Raw genomic sequence first — 24,317 nt, forward strand, 5'->3', positions numbered from 1 at the left:
CCAACAGATCTATTATTTTTATAATATATACTATATTAATTTCAGACACAGCAGACTTCAAAGCAAGGAAAGTTATCAGTGATAAAGAAGGGCATCACAAAATAGACTATATTCTGGGCTATAAATCAAGCCTTAAAAAATTTCAAGGGATGAAAATTACATAGTATATATTCTCCAATCACGTTTGAATGAAATTAGAGCACTACAGTAGTTAGATAACTAGAATATCTCTGTTTGGAAATTAAGCAACATATTTCTGAATAACCCATGAGCCAAAGAAGAAATTAAAATGGGAATAAGGACTCATTTTTAACTGAATGACAGTAAAAACGTAACATAGCAAAATTTATGGATACTGTAAGCATTATGTTTAGAGGGAAACGTATAGCTTTAATGTATATATCAGAAAAGTAAAATTTAAAAATCAAAGATCTAAGAAGGTAGAGAAAGAAAAACAAATTTAAAACAGAGTAGAAAATAAAATAATATAGATAAGAGCAGAAATCAACAAAATAGAAAACAAATATACAATATAAAAGTCAACAAGCCAAAAGCTGTCTATTTGAAAGCTCAATATAATCAATAAATCCCAATCAAGACCAATGAAGAAAAACAAAAGAGAAAATTACCAATATCAGGACTCAAAATGAGACATCACTATAGATCCTACAAGCATGAAAAGGGTAATAAGAGGATATTATGAACCAGTTCATATCAATACATTTGAACATTTTGATGAACTGGAAAAATTATTTGAAAAATACCACAACTGACCCAAGAAGAAATAGAAAATCTGAATAGTCCTATATCTATCAAAGAAATTTAACGCATAGTTTAAAACTTTAACCACAAAAATCCAGGCCCAGATGGTTTTTTTTTTAATTAATTAATTTATTTTTGGGTGCATTGGGTCTTCGCTGCTTCACACGGGCTTTCTCTAGTTGTGGCGGGGGGGCTATTCTTTGTTATGGTGCGCGGGCTTCTCATTGCAGTAGCTTTTCTTGTTGCAGAGCACGGGCTCTAGGTGCGCAGGCTTCAGTAGTTGTGGCACACGAGCTCAGTAGTTGTGGCTCGCAGGCTCTAGAGCACAGGCTCAGCAGTTGTGGCGCACGGGCTTAGTTGTTCCATGGCATGTGAGATCTTCCTGGACCAGGGCTCAAACCCATGTCCCCTGCACTGGCAGGCGGATTCTGAACCACTGTACCACCAGGGAAGCCCCGGCCCAGATGGTCTTACTGGTGAAATCTTCCAGACAATTAAGGGAGGAGTACCAATCTCAGAAAAACTCTTTTGAAATAGAGAAAACAGGGCGCACTTTTGTGGTGGTTTTGTACTGTGTCAGCTGGGCTAAGGGGGACCCATCTTTCTTAGACTCCCTCTTCCCTGTATGGTACTAGGTTAGAGTTGGCTGAAAGAGCAAATTGCATGAAAATATAAAGGAAGAAGTGAAGCCTGCTCATTGTTCTACCCACACAGATGTGCCAGTGGGTTCCAGCTTGCTCTTACTCTCCCGTTCAGTGTAGAGAAAGAGAGATGAAAAAGCACAGGGACCTTGTTTCCCCCAAACTCTGCTCATCTCCTCTCAACTTTCTGCCCTGCTGACCAACAGTGACCCCAGGCCCACGACCAGATGCCTTCCACAGACTTCCTCACCAGCTGTCCTTCGTGATACCACTCTAGCAGCTGGATATACAACTTCCCAGATTTTCCTGAAAGCTCTGACTTGTCCACCTGCACTACTGCTTCCAGAAGGCTGACTGGTATTTTCCACTGATCCCCTAACTCCCCTTTCTGGACCTTCTCGACACTGCCTCAACTGCATAAGATCTTATTCCTCTAATCAATCTCTCTTCCATAAAACTTATTGTGTTTTTCAACTTCAAAATATTTCTGCTTCAAAAATGTTAATGTCGCACAGCACAAAGAAAAGATGAGGAATGGATGCAGATTAAAGAGGGTTAAAGAGGGCTTCCCTGGTGGCACAGTGGTTAAGAATCTGCCTGCCAATGCAGGGGACACGGGTTCAAGCCCTGGTCCGGGAAGATCCCACGTGCCGTGGAGCAACTAAACCTGTGTGCCACAACTACTGAGCCTGCTCTCTAGAGCCCGCGAGCCACAACTACTGAGCCCGAGTGCCACAACCACTGAAGCCCGCGCACCTAGAGCCTGTGCTCCGCAGCAAGAGAAGCCACCGCAATGAGAAGCCTGAGCACCACAACGAAGAGTAGCTCCTGCTCGCTGCAACTAGAGAAGGCCCCCGCGCAGCAACGAAGACCCAACGCAGCCAAAATAAATAAATAAATAAATAAATAAATAAAATATATTAAAAAAAACTGGCTCAACGTTTTTGAAAATTACAGCAGACCCCTCAAAATTTCTTTCTAGCCTTTCCATACGTTCACAAAATTCTAGACAGGTCCATCCACTTCTTCATTTTACTAAAAAACTGTATTAAACTTAATTTAGCTGAAGGTAGTATTCTGGTAAGTGAAACACAATTTCCTTCCATGATACCCTTTCCAACCGTGGGAATAATGCTTTTGAGGCAGGCAAGATATAATGAACAAGCCAACCAGTGTATAACTTACTTCTCCCTCTAGGCTGTAGTTGCCCTGGACAGTTGTGAAGTCTTCCAAGGCTTAGGCTGCGCTCCCCTCGTCCACGTTCAGCTCCTAGCACAGGGCCTGCAGCTCCTGCCAGGGTCGCGGCGACCAGCATCGCCCCTTCGGCGCGCGAGGACGCTCCTCGTTCATCCTCCTTCTTGGGCGCGCTACCCACAACCACCCGCGCCAAAGCTCAAAATCAGGGCCGCTTTATGATGTCTCTTCGATGGTCTGCATCCGCGTTTCTCCGCAAAAAAGTCCGTTTATTCTCCAGGGCCCGAGCCGTCCTTCTCCGGAAATGTGATAATAAGAAGCGTATCATCTTTTCTTAAGTAATTTCTAAATCTGCTTAAGACGTTTTATTTATAAATTTAATTTTATTGCTCCTGGATTTTCCCCAGCATTTTAAAAGACATTTTTATTTTATTATTTTTATTTTTTAATTTTTTGCCTGTGTCGGGTCCTAGTTGTGGCATGTAGGATCTTCGCTGAGGTATGCGGGATATTTCCGTTGCAGCACGAGGGGCTCTTCGTTGTGGCGTGCGGGCTTCTCTCTAGTTGCTGGGCGCAGGCTCCAGGGCTAGTAGTTTGCAGCACGCGGGCTCAATTGCCCCACGGTATGTGGGATCCTATTTCCCCGACCAGGGATCGAACCGGCGTCCCCTGTATCGGAAGGCGGATTCTTTACCGCTGGACCACCAGGGAAGTCCCTCTCCCAGCATTTTATTATGAAACACTTCAAATATACAGGAAAGTTGAAAGAGGTGTACATGTGTTTACCGCTTAGATTCTACTAACATTTTACCATACTTGTCTAACCATATTTCTACTCACTCTAACTTTTAAATGCATTTCAAAGTAAGTTGCTGACATCAGTGCACTTTTCCTAAATAATTCAGCCTGCATATCATTAACTACAGTTCAATATTTGTTAGTGGTTTTTTGTTTGGTTTTGGCTTTTTTTTGCTGCTTTTAATTTTCAGTATTAATAAGAAAGATTCTTCCACTCCCAAGATGGAAAGAAATTCATTCGTGGATTCTTCTAGTTGTTGTGTTTCTATTTTTACACAGGGATTTAGGGATTTCTGATTCATCTGCAGTTTATGCCGGTACATGGTGTGAGGACTGGATCCAATTTTATACATATATGTATACACACAGACACACACACACACACACACACACACACACAGGGAGTCTCTATTTTAAAAATATTTTTATTGAGATTTTTAAATTGAGATTTAATTCACATACCATAAAATTAACCCTTTTAATGTGTACAATTTAGTGGGTTTTAGTATTTCACAAAGTTGTGCAGCCATCATCGCTACAGTCTATATATGTACGTATCTATGTATGTATATATCTGTTTGCTTGTTTTTCTCCAAATGTCTATGTAGTCTCAGCGCCATATATTAAAAACTCCATCTTTCTGCCAGAGATTTGAGATGCTGCAGTTGTTAGTAAATTTCTGGGTGTTCGGGGGTCCAACTACGTTCCATTGGTCTGCTTGTCCATCTGTCTCGATGTGTGGGAAGTCTTTGCTAACTACAGCCCTGGCCTAGGATTCTGGAGGGGGCGGGGGTGGGGGTGGGGAACGACGGACATGTGGCCACGCCTCTTCAAGGCCTTCAGTCAAGTTCTGTGACGAAGAAACCGTGCCCTATTCCAGCTCACCAACAGAGATAAAAGCTTTAATCCCCAGCGACTGAGAAAAAACCAACTGGGCAGGAAGATGGTCAGCAGGAAACCCTGGGAAGGAGAGGTACCAAAGATCAAGACACACCCCCCCATTCTTGAGTCCCCCATCTCCTCTCCTGGCTCCCCAGCCCGGGGTGGGGGCCCGCCCCTTCTCTGGACGTCTCCCCCTTTCTGAGGGCTAGTGGACCCGGACTAGGGCCCGGGGACTGTCGCATCCAGCTCTCTGCCTAGGATTGCCCCAGGAAAGCACCTGCACAGCGTGGCGGAGGCACTCAGGGGTTTGGGAGGTGAGGCCAAGTGTGTCCAACGCCTGCCAAGCGAAGTCCTCGGGACTTACCACGAGCAGCCCGCTTTTCAAGGGATTTGTTTCAACCAAAAAGGGGCTTACTGTTTGCAGGCAGGAAGGGGGTCAAGAAAAAGAACTCCCCTCCCCCTAAGCCTAAGCTCCCAGGCCCCCTCCGAGAATCCCGGAGTCCCACTTCTCTTGCCGACCACGCCCCAGACAAGCCCCGGCCACGCCTTCGAGGCCACGCCCCCTCGAGAACCCACCGCTTCCGATCGTGGCTCCAAGGTAGCTCATCTTATTCTTTTTTTTTTAAGGTCCTTCCTTCCTTCCTTCCTTCCTTCCTTCCTTCCTTCCTTCCTTCCTCCCTTCCCTCCTTCCGTTCTATTTTATTGAAGTATAGTTGATTTACATCCACTGAAGCTCTTCCGAGTCTGAGTCTCGGTCCTCTCTCAGACGCACCCCCCGACCCCATCCCCACCCCGCCCCTGCTCCTAAGACCTTCAGCTGTCTCTAAGTTCCTCCCCCCCTCAGAGCCCTCCCCTTCTCAGCTGCCACTGCTGTCCCTTTTGAGCTAAGTCCCCGCGGAGTCAGGCACCTGCACAGTGACCCCCTCGGAGTGGTACTCTGCGCCCACTGCCACGGAGAAACTTCGCACAAAAGCCTGCGGAGAAGGAGAGGGAGGGAGGGTCCCAGGGCCAAGAGCTTTCCCCGTGCAAACTCCTCCAGCCCGCCCTTGCCCCAGCGCCGTCCCTGATCCTAGAACACTCTACCGCCAGGAGGGGCCCCTCCCTCACGGCCCAAGTTCTCACCGTAACGCCTGAAAGCTTCCTTGCTCTAAGCCCTCCCTCTGTTCCCATACACTCACTCTCCGTTCCAGCCGGGCCAGTCTCTGAATTCCCTTTCTCCCACCTCATGGGTTCTCTTGACCCCTAGCCTCTGTTTCTCTTAAAAAACGAACGAAAAACCTGGCTTGTCCACTGGACTGTGCCCCAGATGTCTGTCTGAACTATTATTAGCCTCAGACTCAGGTGGCACATCACACACATGCAGGCAAGCCTTTCCCACCATAACCTTCAGTGCCGGAATTAAGGGCTACTGCAGGAATGCCAGCATGGCAGCCAGCCCTGGCCTGATCTGTGGGTCTGGGTACCTTGGTGGCTGTCAGTTACTGAAGATATGTTGATGAGGATACCTTTGCCCCTGGAGGAGGAAGCATCATTTGGAAGGTAGTCATTGCCAGGGAACAGAGGGTCCCAGTGATTTCCCCTCCTCCACCCCTTAGTCGCTGTCCTAATTTGAGAAAGATCAGAGAGACAGGGAAGAACTGGAAATGTGGATGGGACAGCTGGGGAATGGAAAAAGCCCAGAGGTTGGATGAGGGAAGATCCCGAGTGAAAGACAAAGAGACTGCGCCTTACCTGGTGACCATTTGGGGCAGGACGATCCTAGTCATCTGCAGGAGGAATGGAGAGGACCCTGTCTTTCCCTTTTCACTGCTTTCACCTACCCAGACTCCTGCCCCTCCTCAAGTTCACTCCTATCCCCCTACCTTCCCTCAGGGAGTATTCCTCTAGCACTTCCTCTATGCCAGGCCCAGCTCTGGGGGACGCTGGGGACCACCGAGAGTGGTCAGAGCTCGCTGACCTTGGACCCAGTCCCTCCCAGCCCCGACTCATCTGGACCACAGACATCATGTTGCAGTTTATAACATCCAAGAATTTCTGGGGGAAGAAAATGGAACCAATCAGTTCTTCCCTTCACCAGCCCTGCCACAACTCTGATATTTTCTAGTTTACTTTTCTTTTAATATGGAACACATTTTTTTTGTGGTACGCGGGCCTCTCACTGTTGTGGCCTCTCCCGTTGCGGAGCACAGGCTCCGGACGCGCAGGCTCAGCGGCCATGGCTCACGGGCCCAGCCGCTCCGTGGCATGTGGGATCCTCCCAGACGGGGGCACGAACCCGCGTCCCCTGCATCGCCAGGCAGACTCTCAACCACTGCGCCACCAGGGGAGCCCCTGGAACACATTTTTAAAACGTAGCTTCTACTAGAATTTAAAACGCACATAAACTTTGACACATCAACTCCACTCTGGAAATTTATTCCTTTCTAAGATACTCACACATGTGGGAACTGCATATGTCCAAAGATATTCATCGCAACACAATTTGTAGTCACATATACTAGGAAACACCCTGAATGCCCATCAATACTGAGATGACTAAATAAACACAGGGTAGCCAATGGATGGATCACTGCGCACCAGGTAAAAAGAATGGGTCAGCTAATTATTCTGATTAGAATAATCCCCAAGATACATGCCTACCTGTGAAAGGTAAAGTGCAGAACAATAGGCTGCCGCCATCTGGATAAAAGATCCATGTACATACTTCTCTATGCACAGAGAAAAAAAACTACCACATTTTAAATTGGGGGTCACTTTGGGGGGATAGGATTGGAGGGAGAAGGGAAATTTTCACTTTCATTTCATAAACTTCTCTCTTTGGATTTTTTGATCAGTAAAGATTTTTATAAATGTATACCATACACATACCAAAGTGCATAAATCTTTAGTGTGAAAAACGAACACAAATCTTTAGCCTCTACCCACATAAAGAAAGTATTGACAGTTTCCCAGATTCTTCATCTCCTGCAGTCATTACGCTTGCCTCTTCCCCAGTTAACCACCATCTTGACCTCTAACACACTCTAGAAGAGTTTTGTTCAGTTCTGAACTTCATTTAAGTGGAATCATTGAGTATGTATCCTTTTATCTCTGGCTTTGTCTGCTAAACACTATGTTTATAAGATTCTTCCGTGTTATGTGTAGCAGAAGTTCATTCATGTTCACTGCTATAATTTTGCATCGTATGAAGGCGGCATGCTTTATTTCTCTAATCAACCCACTCCTGGGTATATATCCAGAGAAAACCATAATTCGAAAAGATACATGCACCCCAATGTTCATAGCAGCACTCTTCACAATAGCCAAGACATGGAAACAACCTAAATGTCCATTGACAGAGGAATGGATAAAGAAGATGTGGTACATGTATACAGTGGAATACCACTCAACCATAAAAAAAATGAAATAATGCCATTTGCAGCAACATGGATGGACCTAGAGATTATCATACTAAGTGAAATAAGTCAGACAGAGAAAAACAAATATCATATGATATCACTTATATGTGGAATCTAAAAAGATGATACAAATGAACTTATTTATGAACCAGAAACAGACTTGCAGACTTTGAAAACAAGCTTATGGTTACCAAAAGGGAAAGGAAGGGGGGAAGGATAAATTAGGAGGCTGGGATTAACATATACACATTACTACATATAAAATAGATAAACAACAAGGTCCTACTGTATAGCACAGGGAACTCTACTAAATATTCTGTAATAACCTAAATGGGAAAATACTCTGAAAAAGAATGAATATATGTATATGTATAGCTGAACCACTTTGCTGTACACCTGAAACTAACACAATATTGTAAATCAACTACACCCCAGTATAAAATAAAAATTAAATTTAAAAATATTTAAATTCCAAAAAAAAAAAAGGAAGAATTCCAGTTGTTCCACATCCCCAACAACACTTGGCACTGACAATATTTTTAGCGTTAACCATTTTAGTGGCTGTGTAGTTGTAGTTCACTCTGGTTTTAATCTGCAGTACCCTAATAAGAATGAGGTTTAGTTCTTAAAAGTTCAGGGCAGGGCTTCCCTGGTGGTGCAGTGGTGAAGAATCCACCTGCCAATGCAGGGGATATGGATTGGAGCCCTGGTCTGGTAAGATCCCGTGGAGCAACTAGCCCGTGCGCCACAACTACTGAGCCTGCGCTCTAGAGCCCGTGAGCCACAACTGCTGAAGCCTGTGCGCCTAGACCCCGTGCTCTGCAACAAGAGAAGCCACCGCAGTGAGAAGCCCACACACTGCAACGAAGAGTAGCCCCTGCTAACGGCAACCAGAGAAAGCCTGCGCGCAGCAATGAAAACCCAATGCAGCCAGAAATAAATAAATAAAATAAACAAATTTATTTTCTTAAAAAAGGCTAAAAAAAAAAGTTCAACGCAGCAAGAAGATATAACAATTATAAAGATATACAGACCTAACAACAGAGCCCCAAAGTATGTGAAGCAAAACACCATATACAAAAAACTCTAAATGGATCAAAGTCCTAAACGTAAGAGCTAAAATGACAAAACTCTTGAAAGAAAACAGAGGAAAAGCTTTATGACATTGGATTCGGCAATGATTTCTCGGATGATACTAAAAGCACAAGCAGCAAAAGAAAAATAGATAAACTGTACTTCATCAAAATTAAAACCTTTTGCACATTAAAAGATACTATCGGGCTTCCCTGGTGGTGCAGTGGTTGAGGGCCTGCCTGCCGATGCAGGGGACACGGGTTCGTGCCCGGGTCCGGGAAGATCCCACATGCCGCAGAGCAGCTGGGCCCGTGAGCCATGGCCGCTGAGCCTGCGCGTCTGGAGCCTGTGCTCCACAACGGGAGAGGCCACAGCAGTGAGAGGCTCGCGTACCACACACACAAAAAAGAGATACTATCAACAGAGTGAAAAGGCAACTTGCAAATTGGCAGAAAATTTACAAATCATTCATTTGATAAGGGATTAATAACCATAATATATAAAGAGCTTCTACAACTCAAACACCAATGGGTCAAAGAAGAAATCACAAAGGAAACTTAAAAATACTTTGAGACAAATGAAAATAGAAATTAAAACACAACATACCAAATTTACATTTACCTAGATTGGCTAAGAAAAAAAATACTGAAATTACTAAAATCAGAAATGAAAGTGGGACATTACTACTGATTCCACAGAAATAAAAAGGATTATGAGAGAGTACTATGAACAACTGTACACCTATAAATTGGATAATCTAGATGAAATAGATAAGTTCCTAGAAACACAAAACCTACTATGACTCAATCAGGAAGAAATAGAAAATCTGAATAGACCCATAACTAGTAAGGAGATTGGACTAATAATCAAAAATTTCCCAAGGAAGAAAATTCCTGGACAGATGACTTTGCTGATGAATTCTACCAAACATTTAAAGAAGAACTAATGCCAATTCTTCTCAAACTCTTCCAAAACATTGAAGAGGAGAGAACACTTCTTAACTTATTCTATGAAGCCAGCATTGCCCTGATACCAAAGTGAAAGACAATACAAGAAGGGAAATCTACAGACCAGTATCCCTCATGAACATTGACACAAAAATCCTCAACAAAATGCTAGCAAGTTGAATTCAACAGCATATTAAAAGGATTATACACCATGACCAAGTGGGATTTGTTCCTAGAATGCAAGGATGGTTTGATATACAAAACTTGACTAATGTAACACAACACATTAACAGAATAAAGAAAAAAATCACATGATCACCTCAATTGATGCAGAAAAGTATTTGACAAAATTCAACACCTTTCATGATTAAAACATTCAATAAACTAGGAATGGAAGGAAACTATCTCAACATAATAAAGATATGAATAATGCACATAAAATAATACATATAATAATATAAAAAGCCCACAGCTAACATCAGACTCAATGGTGAAATACTGAAAGCACTTCTTGCTTTTGCCATTTCTATTGAACACAGTACTGGAAGTTCTAGCCAGAGCAACTAAGCAAGAAAAGAAGTCAAAGGTATTCAAACTGAAAAGGAAGAAGTAAAATTATCTCTGTTTGCAGATGATATGATCTTACATGTAGAAAATCTTAAAGATTCCACAAAAGAAGTGAAAACTAATAAGCAAACTCACAAAGAAGTGGGATACAAAATCAACACCAAAAACTCAGTTGCATTTCTATACATGAACAATGAACAACCCAAAAGTGAAGTTATGAAAACAATTCCATTTGCAATAGCATCAAGAAGAATAAAAGAATAAATACACTTAGGAATTAACTTAACCAAGGAAGAAAGACATATACAGAAAACTATAAAACATTACTGAAAGATATTAGAGAAGAGATACAAATTGGAAAGACATCCCATATACATGGGTTGGAAGACTTAATATTGCTAAGATGTCAGTACTACCCAAAGTGATCTATAGAGTCAGTGCAATCACTATCAAAATCCTAACAGCATTTTTGCAGAAATAGAAAAACCCAGCCCAAAATTGATATGGAATCTCAAGGGACCCTGAGATTAGCCAGACCAATCTTGCATCATCATTTCCACTTCTGGGTATATGCCCAAAAGAATTAAAAGCAGGTACCCAAACAGATATTTGTACACCAACAGTTCATAGCAGTATTATTCACAGCAGCCAAAAGGTGGAAACAACCCAAGTGTCTATCAACAGATGAAGAGGTAAACAAAATGTGGTATACACATATGATGGAATATTATTCAGCCTTAAAAAGGAAGAAAATTGGGACACATGCTACAACATGGATGAACCCTGAAAATATTATGCTAAATGAAATAAACCAGGCAGAAAAGGACACGTATTGTATGATTCCACTTATATGAGGCACCTGGAATAGCCAAATTCATAGAGACGGAAAGTAGAATGGTGGTTTCCAGGACCTGTAGGTAGGAAGGAATGGGGGGGTGGGCGTTACTGTTTAATAGGTAAAGAGTTGAAAAAATCCGGGAGGTGGCTGGTGGTGGTGTTTCACACAATCTGAATGTACATAATACCCCTGAACTGTACACTTCAATATAGTTAAAAATAACAAAATTTAAGTTACGTATATTTGCCATAACTTCAAAATAAAGAAAATAAAAAGAATGACGTTCTGATACTTGCTAACAACATGGATGAAATTGAAAACATTATGCTATAAGCCAGACACAAAAGGAAAACTATTCTATGATTTCACTTGTATGAGGTATCTAGAATTAGCAAGCTCACAGAGACAGAAAGGAGAGATAGATGCTACCAGGGGTGGGGAATAGGGAAGAATGTCGGGATACTGCTTAACAGGACCAGAGTTTCTGTTTGGGATGATGAAAAAGTTCTGGAAACAGATAGTGGTGACAGCTTTACAACAGTGTGAATGTATTTAATGCCACTGAGTTGCACACTTTAAAATGGTTAAAATGGCAAGTTTTATGTTACATATGTTACAATTCTTTAAAAAAAAATCTATGCTATTTCCATTATCTTGGTTACATGTGGACCTCATTACATTATCTATTATTTCTCTTGCTTTCAATCACGATTTTTCTTCTAATATTCCTGGTTGTATTTTGTTGAGTGCTGGATATTTAATATTTTAAAAATCGTATTGCTAATTCGAGTCCCTGGACTACATCGTTTTTCTCTAAAAATGGTTTGGTTTGGTTTTGCTTCTCCCCGGCAGCTAAACTAGGAGGCGCTAAAATATAAGATCAACTTAATCCCGACGGGAATCGAGATCATTTAAAACCTGGCTTCAGTTCCTATGAAACCTACTTTACCCTAACTCCTGGATTATAGTTTTCAGGATCCCAGCCTAAAGCCTGGGATATTTTCCAAAGCTTTGCACTACATTATTTGTTGCAGCTCGCACACTATGTTGAAAGCTCTGCTTTGCCTCTTAAACGCTCATCCACTTTGAAGGGAAATGTTGCTTCAAATGTCAGATTCCCCCCTCTTGGATTCTTTCTTCTCTCAAATCTTGGTGCGACAATTCCTCATTGCCTTAGTAGTTTGATGTCTTCAAACAGTTATTTTTACTTTTTTTTTTTTTTTTTTGCGGCACGGGGGCCTCTCACTGTTGTGGCCTCTCCCGTTGCGGAGCACAGGCTCCGGACGCGCAGGCTCAGCGGCCATGGCTCACGGGCCCAGCCGCTCCGCGGCATGTGGGATCTTCCCGGACCGGGGCACGAACCCGTGTCCCCTGCATCGGCAGGCGGACTCTCAACCACTGCGCCACCAGGGAAGCCCCCAAACAGTTATTTTAAAAATATTTTATGCAGCTCTCCTAATCGTTCTCATTTGCAGGGTTATCCTTAAACCACAACTTCCTCTAACACCAGAGGCAGAATACACAGACTGCCTCTCTTTACATTTTCTAAAATGAGCCTATGCATTACTTTTTTTTTTTTGCGGTACGCGGGCCTCTCACTGTAGTGGCCTCCCGTTGCGGAGCACAGGCTCCGGACGCGCAGGCTCAGCGGCCATGGCTCACGGGCCCAGCCGCTCCGCGGCATGTGGGATCTTCCCGGACCGGGGCACGAACCCGTGTCCCCTGCATCGGCAGGCGGACTCTTAACCACTGCGCCACCAGGGAAGCCCTATGCATTACTTTTGAAATAATAATATGTAAAATCTAAAAGCCGTCCTGATCTATTTTGTCTATGTCTAATAATAATGGCCCACGTTCATGGAGCACACAACTTAGGCTTAGGTGCATCATTTTATCCCATTGTCATATCAGCCCTGTGAGGTCAGCAAAAATATGGATTCCCATTTTATAGATATGAAACTGAGGCACTGACTTTCCCACGTGGCTCATTTCCCCTTAAAGTTAGCAGACTCAACTTGAACAGTTGTCCCCGTTGGGCACCGCAGAAGGGCGCCCCATGGAAGGAGAGACCTCCTTCACGTCCTAGACATCGTAGATTTGTAGCTCTCAAAACAGTGAACAAAGCTAGTGTGCTGCGCCGGGTTTTCCAACAGAGGGAGCCGTGTGAGGCGGAGGCACCCGCAGACTAGTACTCGGTTTTACTCACTTGGCGAAGTCCTCACAGTCGAGCAGTTTCCTCAAGCCAGGTGCGTATTGCTTGCCCACATTGTTTACTGAGTGAGAGGGGACAAATTGTTTGTTTCACTCCAACGGTCCCAGGGAGACGGGGTAGGGGCAAAAGGGAGGGCGACCACAGAGAGTTCCGGGTTAGGGTGAGCACGGGGGCAGTTGAGGGCAGCGCTCCTCCCAACAGGCACAGGGACGTACTCAGTACTCCGATCTCCAGGTCCTTCAGTCCTGCCGCAATGGCCTCGTAGATCTCCAAGCCTCCGGTGAAATCCACCTGGATGACTCGTGTGCTTTTGCCATGAAGCCTCTCTGGGAAGGGCAGTGGGAGCCAGGCCCTTAGCTGGAATCTGGTCCGACCTCTGCCCCCGTCCCTGTTCAGCCCCAGCCCCTATATGATGGCCCCAGATGCATAGATAGCTAGCTCCCCGCAAGCGCCTCGGCCACCTACAGACCTCGTCCGGGATCACGCCCCAGCCACGCCCCCAGCCACGCCCCCGTCTAGCCCCAGCCCTTGACCCAGAACTTAACCCGCTCCCCTCTTCCCCTCCTCACCTATAGCCTTTGCCTCGTGCTCCAACTTGCTCAGGTCTCGACTGATGAGGACGATGTTCAGACCTCTCCCGGCGAGCTGCAGGGGATGCATTCATTTATTTATTCACGAAAGCCACAAATATTTACTGCTTGCTGACAGGGTGCTACAGTGTTATCGGCACTGTGGATGCAGAGGTGAACAAAAGAGAAATACGAAAGTCTGCCCTCCTGGAGCATGCATTCTGGGGAAAGTCTATTCCAGACAGAACACCAAGTGCAAAGGCCCTTGCACAACGGCTGGCAGCTTCGAGGACGCCATACAGTCCAGTGTGCACTGAATGAAGTGGCCGGTTGTACAGGAGCCCAGATCATGGAGCCTCGAATGCCCCAGTAAAGACTCTGGCTTTTATTCTCAGTGACATAAGAATCCAATAATTTTTATACCTTCCTTCCTTCATGCATTTATTCAAAATGTGTCTATTGAGCCCTTGCTCTTTGCTGGGCGGTGCTGGGGACACAGCATGCCCAAGATAGACCCAGTCTCACTCAGCAGCCAGAGGGTTCTCTCTGAAGTACAAACCTGTTCCTGCCTTCCCCTACTCAGAACCTGCCTTGACTCCCCAGTGTCTCTGAGATAAAACGACACTCCTCACCGTGGCCTCAAGTGGCCTGGCTCCGGCCTGAGTCTTCAGCTGTCTCTCCTGCCGGTGGCCCTCTGTGGGAATCCAGGCACAGCAGATAGTTCATCTAGTCCCAAGATCGCCACCTGAATTTTCCTGCCTCTGGGCCTTTGCACATGCTGCTCCTTTTGCCTTGAATGCCCTTCTGCTTGAAACAAAGTCAGCCAATATTTGTGGAGTTTGGTTGCATATCTGACCCTCTCAACCTGCCTGTCTGAGGGTGACATGTTATGTGGGACTGAGCATCCATCAGCTTTGGAGGGGGGCTGGGCACAAACATCTCAGCAGCTCCAGCGTCTGAGAGGTTGATGCTGTGAAGGGCATTTATTCATTCAACAAACATTTGTCCAGAATCTGCTCGTGCCTGGCCTTGTGCTAGGTGGGGCTGACCAGCACAGACACAGCCCTGCCCTCTTGGGGCTCACAGTGCAGTGCTGGGACAGACCGGTCCCCAGATGGCAATGACTCAGAGTGGCCATAACTACCGGCTGACTTGCATCCAGACGCAAGTTCTCTCCCTTTCCACCAGGGTTGCCTTTCTATTCATGCACTAGCCTCCCCTCCCTCCTTGTCCACTCACGGCCATCACTCCAGCTTTCCCCCATCTTCCCCCTTCATCAAAACCCCTCCCTCTTCTGGATGATTCCCATCAGCAGGAAATCCTACCAGAATCTCTCTCATTTTCTCTGTTCAGGCATTGGCCCATTTCTCATCACACCACCGCAGCTGACTCAGCATTCTAAGAGAGGATTGTTTATCCTGGCTCTCTTACCATACCCTCTGGTACCCAATCCAATCGGTCTCCCACCCCCGCCACGCCACCCAAACCACTCTGGTCACCGATAACTTCCATGATGGTAAACCCAGTGCTGTATTCTCAGCACCTCCCAATAGCAACTGACACATTCAGCACCCCCTCCTCCTGGAAACATTCTTTTCCGTGGCTTCTAAGACCTCTCTTCCAACCCTGGTTTCCCCCCCATTCTCAGTTATTGTGCCTTCTCATCTTCTGTACCTCTCAACTTTGGGTGCTCCAGGGAGCACTCTGGGGTGATTCAGACTGTGCTCCCCTTTCTCCATCAACACCCACTACCACAGGCACCTCATCTAGTCTCATGACTTTAAATGAGATCGTTATGTTGATGATGCTTCCACTTATATCTCCACCCCAACCTCCCCTCTGAACTCCAGAATGGCATTTCCATCTTCTGGAACTTCTCAACTTGGATACCTAATTGGTATCTCAAACTTGGAATGTCCAAAACGAGACTCCCTCCTGTTTCCCCCAAACTTGGTCCTCCCCTCAGTTCAACTCCATCTCAGTAACAGCAGCTGCCTTTTTTGACGTATTCTGGTCAAAAATTTTATAGTAATTTATTTTATGAGGCCAGCATTACCCTAATACCAAAAACCAAACAAAGATATTACAAGAAAAGAAAACTATGGACTAATATCTCTCATAAACTTAGACACAAAAATTCTCAACAAAATATTAGTAAATCAAATCCAGCAATATAGAAAAAGGATAATCAATAATCACCAAGTGGGGCTTAGCACAGGAATGCAGGGTTGGTTCAACATTTGAAAGATCAATTGATGTAATGTACTCTATAAACAGAGTAAAGAAGAAAAACCATATGATCACCTCAACAATCACAGAAAAGTTACTTAACAAAAGTCAACCTCCATCCATGATAAAAACTCTCAGCAACCTAGGTATAGAAAGGAACGTCCTTAACCTTATAAAGGTTACATAAATACATACACACATACGTACATTTTAAAAACCTACGGCTAACATTATATTTAATGGTTGAAAACTGAATGCTTTTCCCCTAAGATCAGGAACAAGGGACGATGACGTTCATGCTTACCACTCCTCTGAACATCCTATTTAATTTCCTGGGCAGTACAATAAAGCAAGAAAAAGAAATAAAAGGTATACAGATTGGAAAGTCAGAAATAAAATTGTCTCTTACACAGATGACATGACTGTCTACATAGAAAATCCCAAGAAATCCACAAAAAGACTACAAGAATGAAGAGCTGAGTTTAGCAAGGTTTCGGGTTACAGGGTCAGAAGTTTGGAGTCATACTCCACATCCAATCTTTTTAATAAATCTTGTCAGCACTACCTTCAAAATCAATCCAAAATCCAAGTACTTCTTATGCCTCTATGCTGTCATCCTGGTGTAAGTCATCAAGATCTCTTGCTTGGACTTTGCAAGAGCTTTTTAGCTGATCTCCCTGCTTCCATCCTCACCCTCCTATAGTATCGCATCCCTCTTCAGAACCCATGTCACTCAGTAAATGTTAAAGTCTCCACCATAACCTACCAGATTCCCCATGATCTGCCCTGAAATTGCATCTCTGCCCTCGTCTCCTACTGTTCCCCTCTCCCTTTCATTCTGATACAATCACAGTGGCCCCATTCCTGCTTCTCCAACAAGCAATGCTTCCTACCTCAGGGCCTTTGCACTGGCAGTTTCTTCTCCCTGGAAATTCCTTCTCCCAGTTATTCACAAGACTCCCTCCCTCACCTCCTTCTGTTCTTTGCTCAGTGCTGCCTTCTCAGTGACACTTCTAATTATCCTATATAAAAATTGGAACGTGCACATCCCCAGGGCTCCCTGTTCTCTTTCTTCATTTATTTTTCTCCTTAACTCTTACAGCCATTTGATACACTATACGCTTCATTTGTTTATCTTATTTACACCGGTCTCCCCTCACTTCAACATAAGCTTCATGATGGCAAGGTCTTTTGATTTTTTTTAATCTATTTTGTTCACTGCTGTACCCCTGGCACCTAGAAGATGCCTGGCACGTGGAGGGGGTATATAAATATGTTTTGAATGAATAAATCAGGGCAATGATGGGAGAACATCAAGGGTCTGTAGAAGCCCAGTGTAAACACCCACCCCCACCCTGGGGAGCAGAGGGAAGGCTTCCTGGAGGAGAGGACGTCTGAGGGAACCAGATAAAGCACACAATTCTCAGTCTAATAGGGTTAGCTGACAACAGACAAACAGACAGGAGAAGCTCTCCCACCACACACGCCAAGCCCTGGCTCACCTCATGTGCATAAGCCTTGCTGATGCCGTTGGTGGCTCCTGTCACCACTAGAAAGAGGGCAGGAGGGAAGCACCCCCAGATCCAGCCCCCTATCATCCCCTCCACTGTCCCTCTTGTCCCTTTTTGCACCTTTTCTGGGACCCTCCTTCACTGAAGCCCAACCCCTCCTGGTTCGAGAACTTCATGCATTCCATGCCTCCCTTGCCCTAGTTGCTCCAGCCTTCACCTGTCTTTCTTCCAGGAGTTCCTGGCCTCTGCCCTGATTAGGGACCCTCACCTGTCATCTGTCCTCGTTCTTGCTGTCCCCACCCCTACCTGCCTGGCTCGGAGCCCTCCTTCCTCACCTGCCCAGGCTCTGTGCGCCCGGAGCCAGGGCTTGCCCCGGCGTGCCTGGGCAGCAGGTAAACATAGACTGTGTAGCTCGCCCCCCAAGTCGCCCACAGCAGCAGGCACGTGGCGGTAACCCTCCCCGCACTCTCAGCACATCCCAATCCGACTCCATCACAGCCCCAGCTAACAAGTCATCCAACCTAGGGCCAACGAGGCTTCCTTTGGGAGCAGCTATTTCAAGCCTGGCCTGACTACTCCGCCTTAGCCCCGCCCACACAGCTAGTCAAGAATTCCGCCCCGCCCCTCACTCTAGCCACGCCCATTGGGGGGTTTTAGTTTAACCAGTAGCCTCGCCCATCGGTCCTAGCACCGCCCCTATCTAACTGGGCCACAATTGGGCTTAATGTCTGTCCTGAATCCCTGCAGAGCAGGTGTACGTCCAGTCTCCCCTCAGCCCACAGAGCTGGGCAAAGCGTGCCCACAAATGACCACCGTTTGGGTCACTGAACTCAACCTAGATGCTGCTGGGGGCCAGAACTGATAATAGCGATCAGTCACTAGAGGGTTTTGTCAATGCACAGTTGGTCTGAAGAACCTGACCTACAGATTCTCTGCTTGGGCAGTGTAAAAGCCAAAGCCCTTACAGCGGCTTTACGTGACCTTCCTCCTCGTTCCTCTTTTGCAAATTCTATATTTTTTTTCACTTGTTCTTAGTATTTATCATTTAATAATAATAAACTATAATTATTATTTATTATGGATATTATTTAATAATAATAATTAAAATTAGAGTTATTATTATATGATTAAATTATTATTATTTAATAATAAATTATTGTGGTAAAATATACGTAACATAAATTTTACAATTTTAACCCTTTTAAAGTGTATATATAATTCAGCGACATTAGGTATAGTCACAATATTGTGCAACTGTCACCACTATCCATTTCTAGAAATATTTCATCAACCCTGATACAAAGAAGACAACAGGTCCCAAATGGAGTCAGTTGTGCTAACCCCCAGGTCAGCAAAACGAGATTTAATAACAGACCTAATTGTAGTTTCAACCCCACCAGAATGTAACCTTTAACCATTCAACCTAGAATCGCCTGGTCAGCACTAGTGAGGTAACTCATCCAATAAGCCCTTCCATCCCCTTCGGAGGATGAATTCAAACAATGAATTCTTCGCTAAGAAGGTCCTTTTTTCCACCCTCTTTCTGCCTTTAACAACCTTTTCTTTTCTACAGCTCAGTGGAGCTCCTTTCTATTGCTAGATGGGACACAGCCCGATTCATGAATCATTGAATAAAGCCAATTTGATCTTTAAATTTACTCAGTTGAATTCTCGTTATTTAACAGATTTGGTGGCAGCAGAGGGACCAAAGGAGACTTCCGACGGCTTTGGGGACAGCAAGAAACACAGGTGTAGTACGCCGTGAATCCTTTGAGCTCACTGTCTTTCTCAGCATTTCCGAGGGCCTCGGGTGAGCTTCTCTCGGTTCTGAGTTCTGTTCTGTTTGCGTCAAGCTCCTGATCCACTTGGCTTTCCAGTTAGTTTCCCATTTGTCTGGAATCACTAGTTCCATGTCGGGAACTGCTGGTGACAGCTACAGTTTCCCATCTGTCTGGAAGATGCCTGCAGTTCCCATTCCTTGGGGTCTGCTGGTTCAATCCTTTCCCCAGTCCCCAGTTCCATGTTGGGAGTTGCTCATGGTATGCCCAGGACCTTTCCTTGGCCAGGATGCGGTAACATCTCTGGGCTATTGGCAATATATGAAAGGGCATGTGTTTGTTTGTCTTGTTTTGTATCAGTGAGAGTTGCTGCTGACTGGGACCTCAGAGGTCAAAAAGCCGCAAAAATCGGTGGGTGTGGATCGAGCACTTAAGACCTGTTAGAGTGCTCACCACCAAACCCAAAGACATCGTGTTAGGATAAGTTGGTAAAGGAATGGGTTAGAGGGACAGTAGGTCACCTACCAATCTCAAGAAAATGTCCATGCAATAAGCTACACTGTAAGATGCAATACAATCCCCAATCCAGGGGCGCATCCCTTTTAGGTGTCGATTCGGCTCTGAGAAACCCAAAGGCTTAGCTAATGGGATCCTTAAGTTCTCACGAGTTCAACGCCCCACCTTCCAGCACACCTGCTTCTTTTATGTCTAAAAACTATGGTCCCGGAAGCTATAGATATCTATAAAAATAGGCAAATCTGACTGAAAACAACCTAGAGTTACAACGAGGGAAGGTTCCAGTTAGACAAGACCCTTCACTTAAGAACGGCACTTGAAAGTAAGGGTTCATGAATTCAATGAAGAGAATGGGATGCCTATTTCAATTGGTTTAAGTGAACTTCCCAAAGGCTTCAAGATTCCAAAAGAGCTTCATTAAAGGACTTGTTACCGAAGGCTGATGAAAAGTGAAAGACAACAGAGTACCTAAGACAACAGATGACAGGACTGACAGGACTCTGCTCCCCTCTATCCTTCTTTGCCTGAGCGTTCACAGTTTACTCGTTCCCTGTCTGGACAGCCTTTCTACTCTGGAGACTATTAAATAGTTACCTTTTAAAATAAAAAGGCCCGAGGTTGCAGGGGATCCTCCTCAGACAGCTTTCACTCCTTGGTCAAAGACTAAACCAAGGGACTTCCCTGGTGGTCCAGTGCTTAAGAATCCGCCTTCCAATACAGGGGACATGGGTTCAATCCCTGGTGGGGGACTAAGATCCCATCTGCCGTGGGGCAACTAAGCCCGCGAGCCACAGCTGGAGAGCCCATGTGTGGCAACTACAGCCTCCACGAACTCTGGAGCCCACATGCTGCAACAAAGAGCCCACACGCCACAACGAAAGATCCCGCATGCCGCAACGAAGATCCTGTGTGCTGCAACTAAGACCCAATGCGGTCAAAAAAAAAATAAATATTTTTTTTTATTTAAAAAAAAAGACTAAGGAGCCATCGTTAAAGAATTTTCTAATCCCCAAAGGTTTTGTTGAAACATTTAGAATCCTGGGTTGCCAGATCTTTCCCAACTTGTGTATGTGTTGGTAGGACCTGGTGAAGCCCAAAAACAGATGTGGGAAGCAGAATGGCATCATCCTGAGGTTGATATTCAAGATCCTCAGTCTCGGGACTTCCCTGGCTGTCCAGTGGTCAAGACTCCACGCTTCCTATGCAGGGAGTGCGGGTTAGATCCCTGGTCAGGGAACTAAGATCCCACAGGCCACAGGGGTGCGGCCAAGAAAACCCCAAAACACATGTTAAGATCCTCGGTCTCTAACACGATCCTCTGATAGACCAGAAAAATCTCCCAATGTGGCAACTGAGCCTAGGGTGTTCCCTGCCTACATTGATTGGTCTATTATTCAAATATGCAAACAAAGAAAGAGGAATCCGTGGCAGATTTTAAAGCCCGTTTGGAAGCTCTCTTCTGATGGCATTCTGGATTCCATTCAGTAAATGAGGTCACTCAATCTGCTCTTGCTGCCCTCTTCGTAAACAGATTATTTCCTGAGATTAGCAGGCTAATAAAAAGACAGAAAATAGGATGGGAGGCCACTGGTCTTGTTACTAAGCCAGTGTCGTTTGCCCTACATGCAGCGAGCCAAACGTTGATATGTCAAGGTTTGCAGCAGAGCAACAGTTTATTCAACAAGGCAGCCAAATGGGGAGATGGGAGAATGAGTCTCAAATCCGCCTACCCAAAGGTGAGGGGCTTGAGATATTTATGAGATAAAAAAGGTCTTAGGTTTGGGGGAAGGTGGTTGTAGGTAGGGAAGAGATGAGGTAATCAGTGCTTTGCATAGGCGTATCTGGGTTACATGCTTCTTCATGGGATGCGTGTTCAAAAATAGAGGTGCTTAGCATAATCTGAGGGTGGAGGCTTTGGCTCTCTGATGTCAAATTGTCATTCATCAGACACCTGTGCAGGCCTAGTTTTAGGGTCGGTGGTCCCAACCAGTCTTAGCTGGCTTGAACTGGACAAGAGCTGACTCCAGTTACCTAAAAAACAACTTAAGCCCCCATTATTATAGCATCCCCTATATCAGAGGTGTTATCTATAGGGGTGGTTAAGGAGTCTTGTGATATATTACCTAGGGTACATGAAGCTTCCAATTAAGGAGAGGAAAAAAGAAAAGAAAAAAATAACTAAAGCCAGCTTACTTAGTGAAGGCATTTTACAAGCAGAGGGTTTTAAGCAAGTTCATTTATCTCGTGTTCTGTAAAACAAGCTCAAGAATTTCTGTTAGTCGCCAGCCTCTATTAACCCTGTGGAGCATGGTTTCAGTCTCCCCTATCTTTTTAAAAAAAATTTATGTATTTATTTGGTTGTGCTGGGTCTTAGTTGCGGCAGGCAGGCTCCTTAGTTGTGGTTCGTGGGCTCCTTAGTTGTGGCATGCAAACTCTTAGTGGTGGCATGCATGTGGGATCTAGTTCCCTGACCAGGGATCCAACCCGGGCCCCCTGCATTGGGAGCACGGAGTCTTAACCACTGCGCCACCAGGGAAGTCCCCTCCCCTATCTTTTGATCATTCCTCGACCTTGAGGAAAGAGGGGCTGAGACCATGCTGGCTACTTCCTGCTGATAACGGGCGCAGGCCCACCAAGGGTTTGAGAAATGAAACTGGTGTGCATTTGATTGCAAGTACGCACAAATCCCAAGAGGAGGACAAGGCTTTGGGCTTAAGGATACAAGACAAACAGCAAGAACAGAGTGAGGACAAGACGGAATATAAATCCTAGCGAGCACAGAACAATACCGAGTTTAAGCAAAACCCCTCCCATACAGACCTTATTCCCTACGGGATCCATGAGAAGGTCCTTCCTGAGGGATTGAATCCATGTTCTTGTGATGACACCTGTGGGAGCCAAGTTGTCTAATTTTGTCTAAGAAGGTTTTTTACTTCGATGTGGTATTAAAATATACGTAACAGGACCTATTGGCCACTACATATACTCCTCTTTTTTCTGCTAAAATATAATCTAAAAAAATCTTATTGTCTAGTACTGTTCTGGCTAGTGAATCTAGGGCCTTTTGCAGGCTATGGCTTGAACGTGATCTTTCCTGTCTGTTATAATCTGTCCTTGATATAGATGAGGAAGAATTACAACAAAAATCCTCTAGTGTAACAGAGGTGCCCCCCAAATCTATGGGTACGTCTAGTCCTGACACTGGGAGAACAAAAAGCACAGAACTGTAAAAATTCTGTAAAATATGTGGTTAAACCTCTTCCTAAATTGCCTCAATATTCATTAAAGCCTGAATCTATACAGGTCTCACACCAACAATCAAGATCTAATCAACCAGGGGTTAGTCATTTCCTGTACGAGCCCGTTTAACACAAAAAAACCTAATGGGTGGGAAGCTGTTTACAAGATCGTTATCCCCCATTTCCCAGTTGTTCCAAACACACACGCTCTTTTGTCACTAATTTTACCAGACTCAAAGTGGTTCACTGCTGTAGACCTTTGTTTAGCTTATTTTTTTTAGCATCCCTGCGCTAATCTATTTGCCAATATTTATTTGCCTTTACTTTGAACAATCAACAATATACTTGGACACTCACGTCTCAAGGGTCCACAGAGGCCCCTTCTTATTTCTCTCAAGTGCTCCACCAAGATCTAAGCACCCTCCAGTTCCCCAGGAAATCAACTCTTTTACCATATGTAGATGAACTCTTGCTGTGCTCAGTTCTCCAAGAGGCGTCCATAAACGATTCTATTTATTTGCTACAACAGTTAGCTGAAAAGAGACACAAAGTCTCTAATGAAAGATAACAACTCTCTCTAGACACTGTTCATTACCTAGGTCATAACTGAAGTACTGAAGGAATACAATTATCCCCCAAACAGATTAAGCTAACCCAAGAATTTCCTTGACCCACAAATAGGCAACATCTTCGTGAATTTCTAGGCCTGGCTGGCTACTGCAGACCCTCATTTTTCTCTGTTGGCTTCCCCACTCTATAAACTTAACTAAAGTAAAGAGTCCCTGATTCCCTTTGGTGGGAAGATAAACACGGGCAGGTCTTTTCACCGCCTGCCCTAGGGCTACCTAACGATTCAAACCCTTTCACCTTATTTGTGCTTGAAAGAGATGAGCCAGTCCCGGGAAGGCTCGCACAGACCATGGTAACAAGTACAGGCCTGTTATTAATAATAATGAAAAAAAGTGCAGGCCTATTGCCTATTAATAGCTCACAAGTGGATTCAGTGGCTTGTGCCTACCCCAGCTATAAGGCTATAACTAAAACTGTGCCCCAGGGGGTTAACAGAAATTGGTGACTAACAGAAATTCTTGAACTTGTCTTACAGAACAGCAGCTAAGGAAACAGCTTGTTTAAAAAAACAAACAGGCGCTTCCCTTGTGGT

General features: G+C 44.7%; 1 protein-coding gene across 1 annotated transcript; it reads right to left on the bottom strand.

Annotated features, from left to right (window-relative positions):
* Positions 1-3,977: 3,977 nt before the first annotated feature.
* On the bottom strand, positions 3,978-18,145 carry LOC132509741 (very-long-chain 3-oxoacyl-CoA reductase-B-like). Its single transcript, XM_060131115.1, is given in 13 exon segments — positions 3,978-4,355; positions 4,555-4,700; positions 5,191-5,292; positions 5,750-5,790; positions 6,009-6,070; positions 6,273-6,311; positions 13,304-13,374; positions 13,529-13,639; positions 13,883-13,958; positions 17,614-17,660; positions 17,958-18,005; positions 18,008-18,085; positions 18,088-18,145. Coding segments are annotated over 13 exon segments (966 nt in total). The 5' UTR covers positions 18,116-18,145; the 3' UTR covers positions 3,978-4,238.
* Positions 18,146-24,317: the final 6,172 nt, after the last annotated feature.

This window comes from Lagenorhynchus albirostris, chromosome 19 (genome assembly GCF_949774975.1).
Source record: "Lagenorhynchus albirostris chromosome 19, mLagAlb1.1, whole genome shotgun sequence".
Taxonomy (NCBI): Eukaryota; Metazoa; Chordata; class Mammalia; order Artiodactyla; family Delphinidae; genus Lagenorhynchus; species Lagenorhynchus albirostris.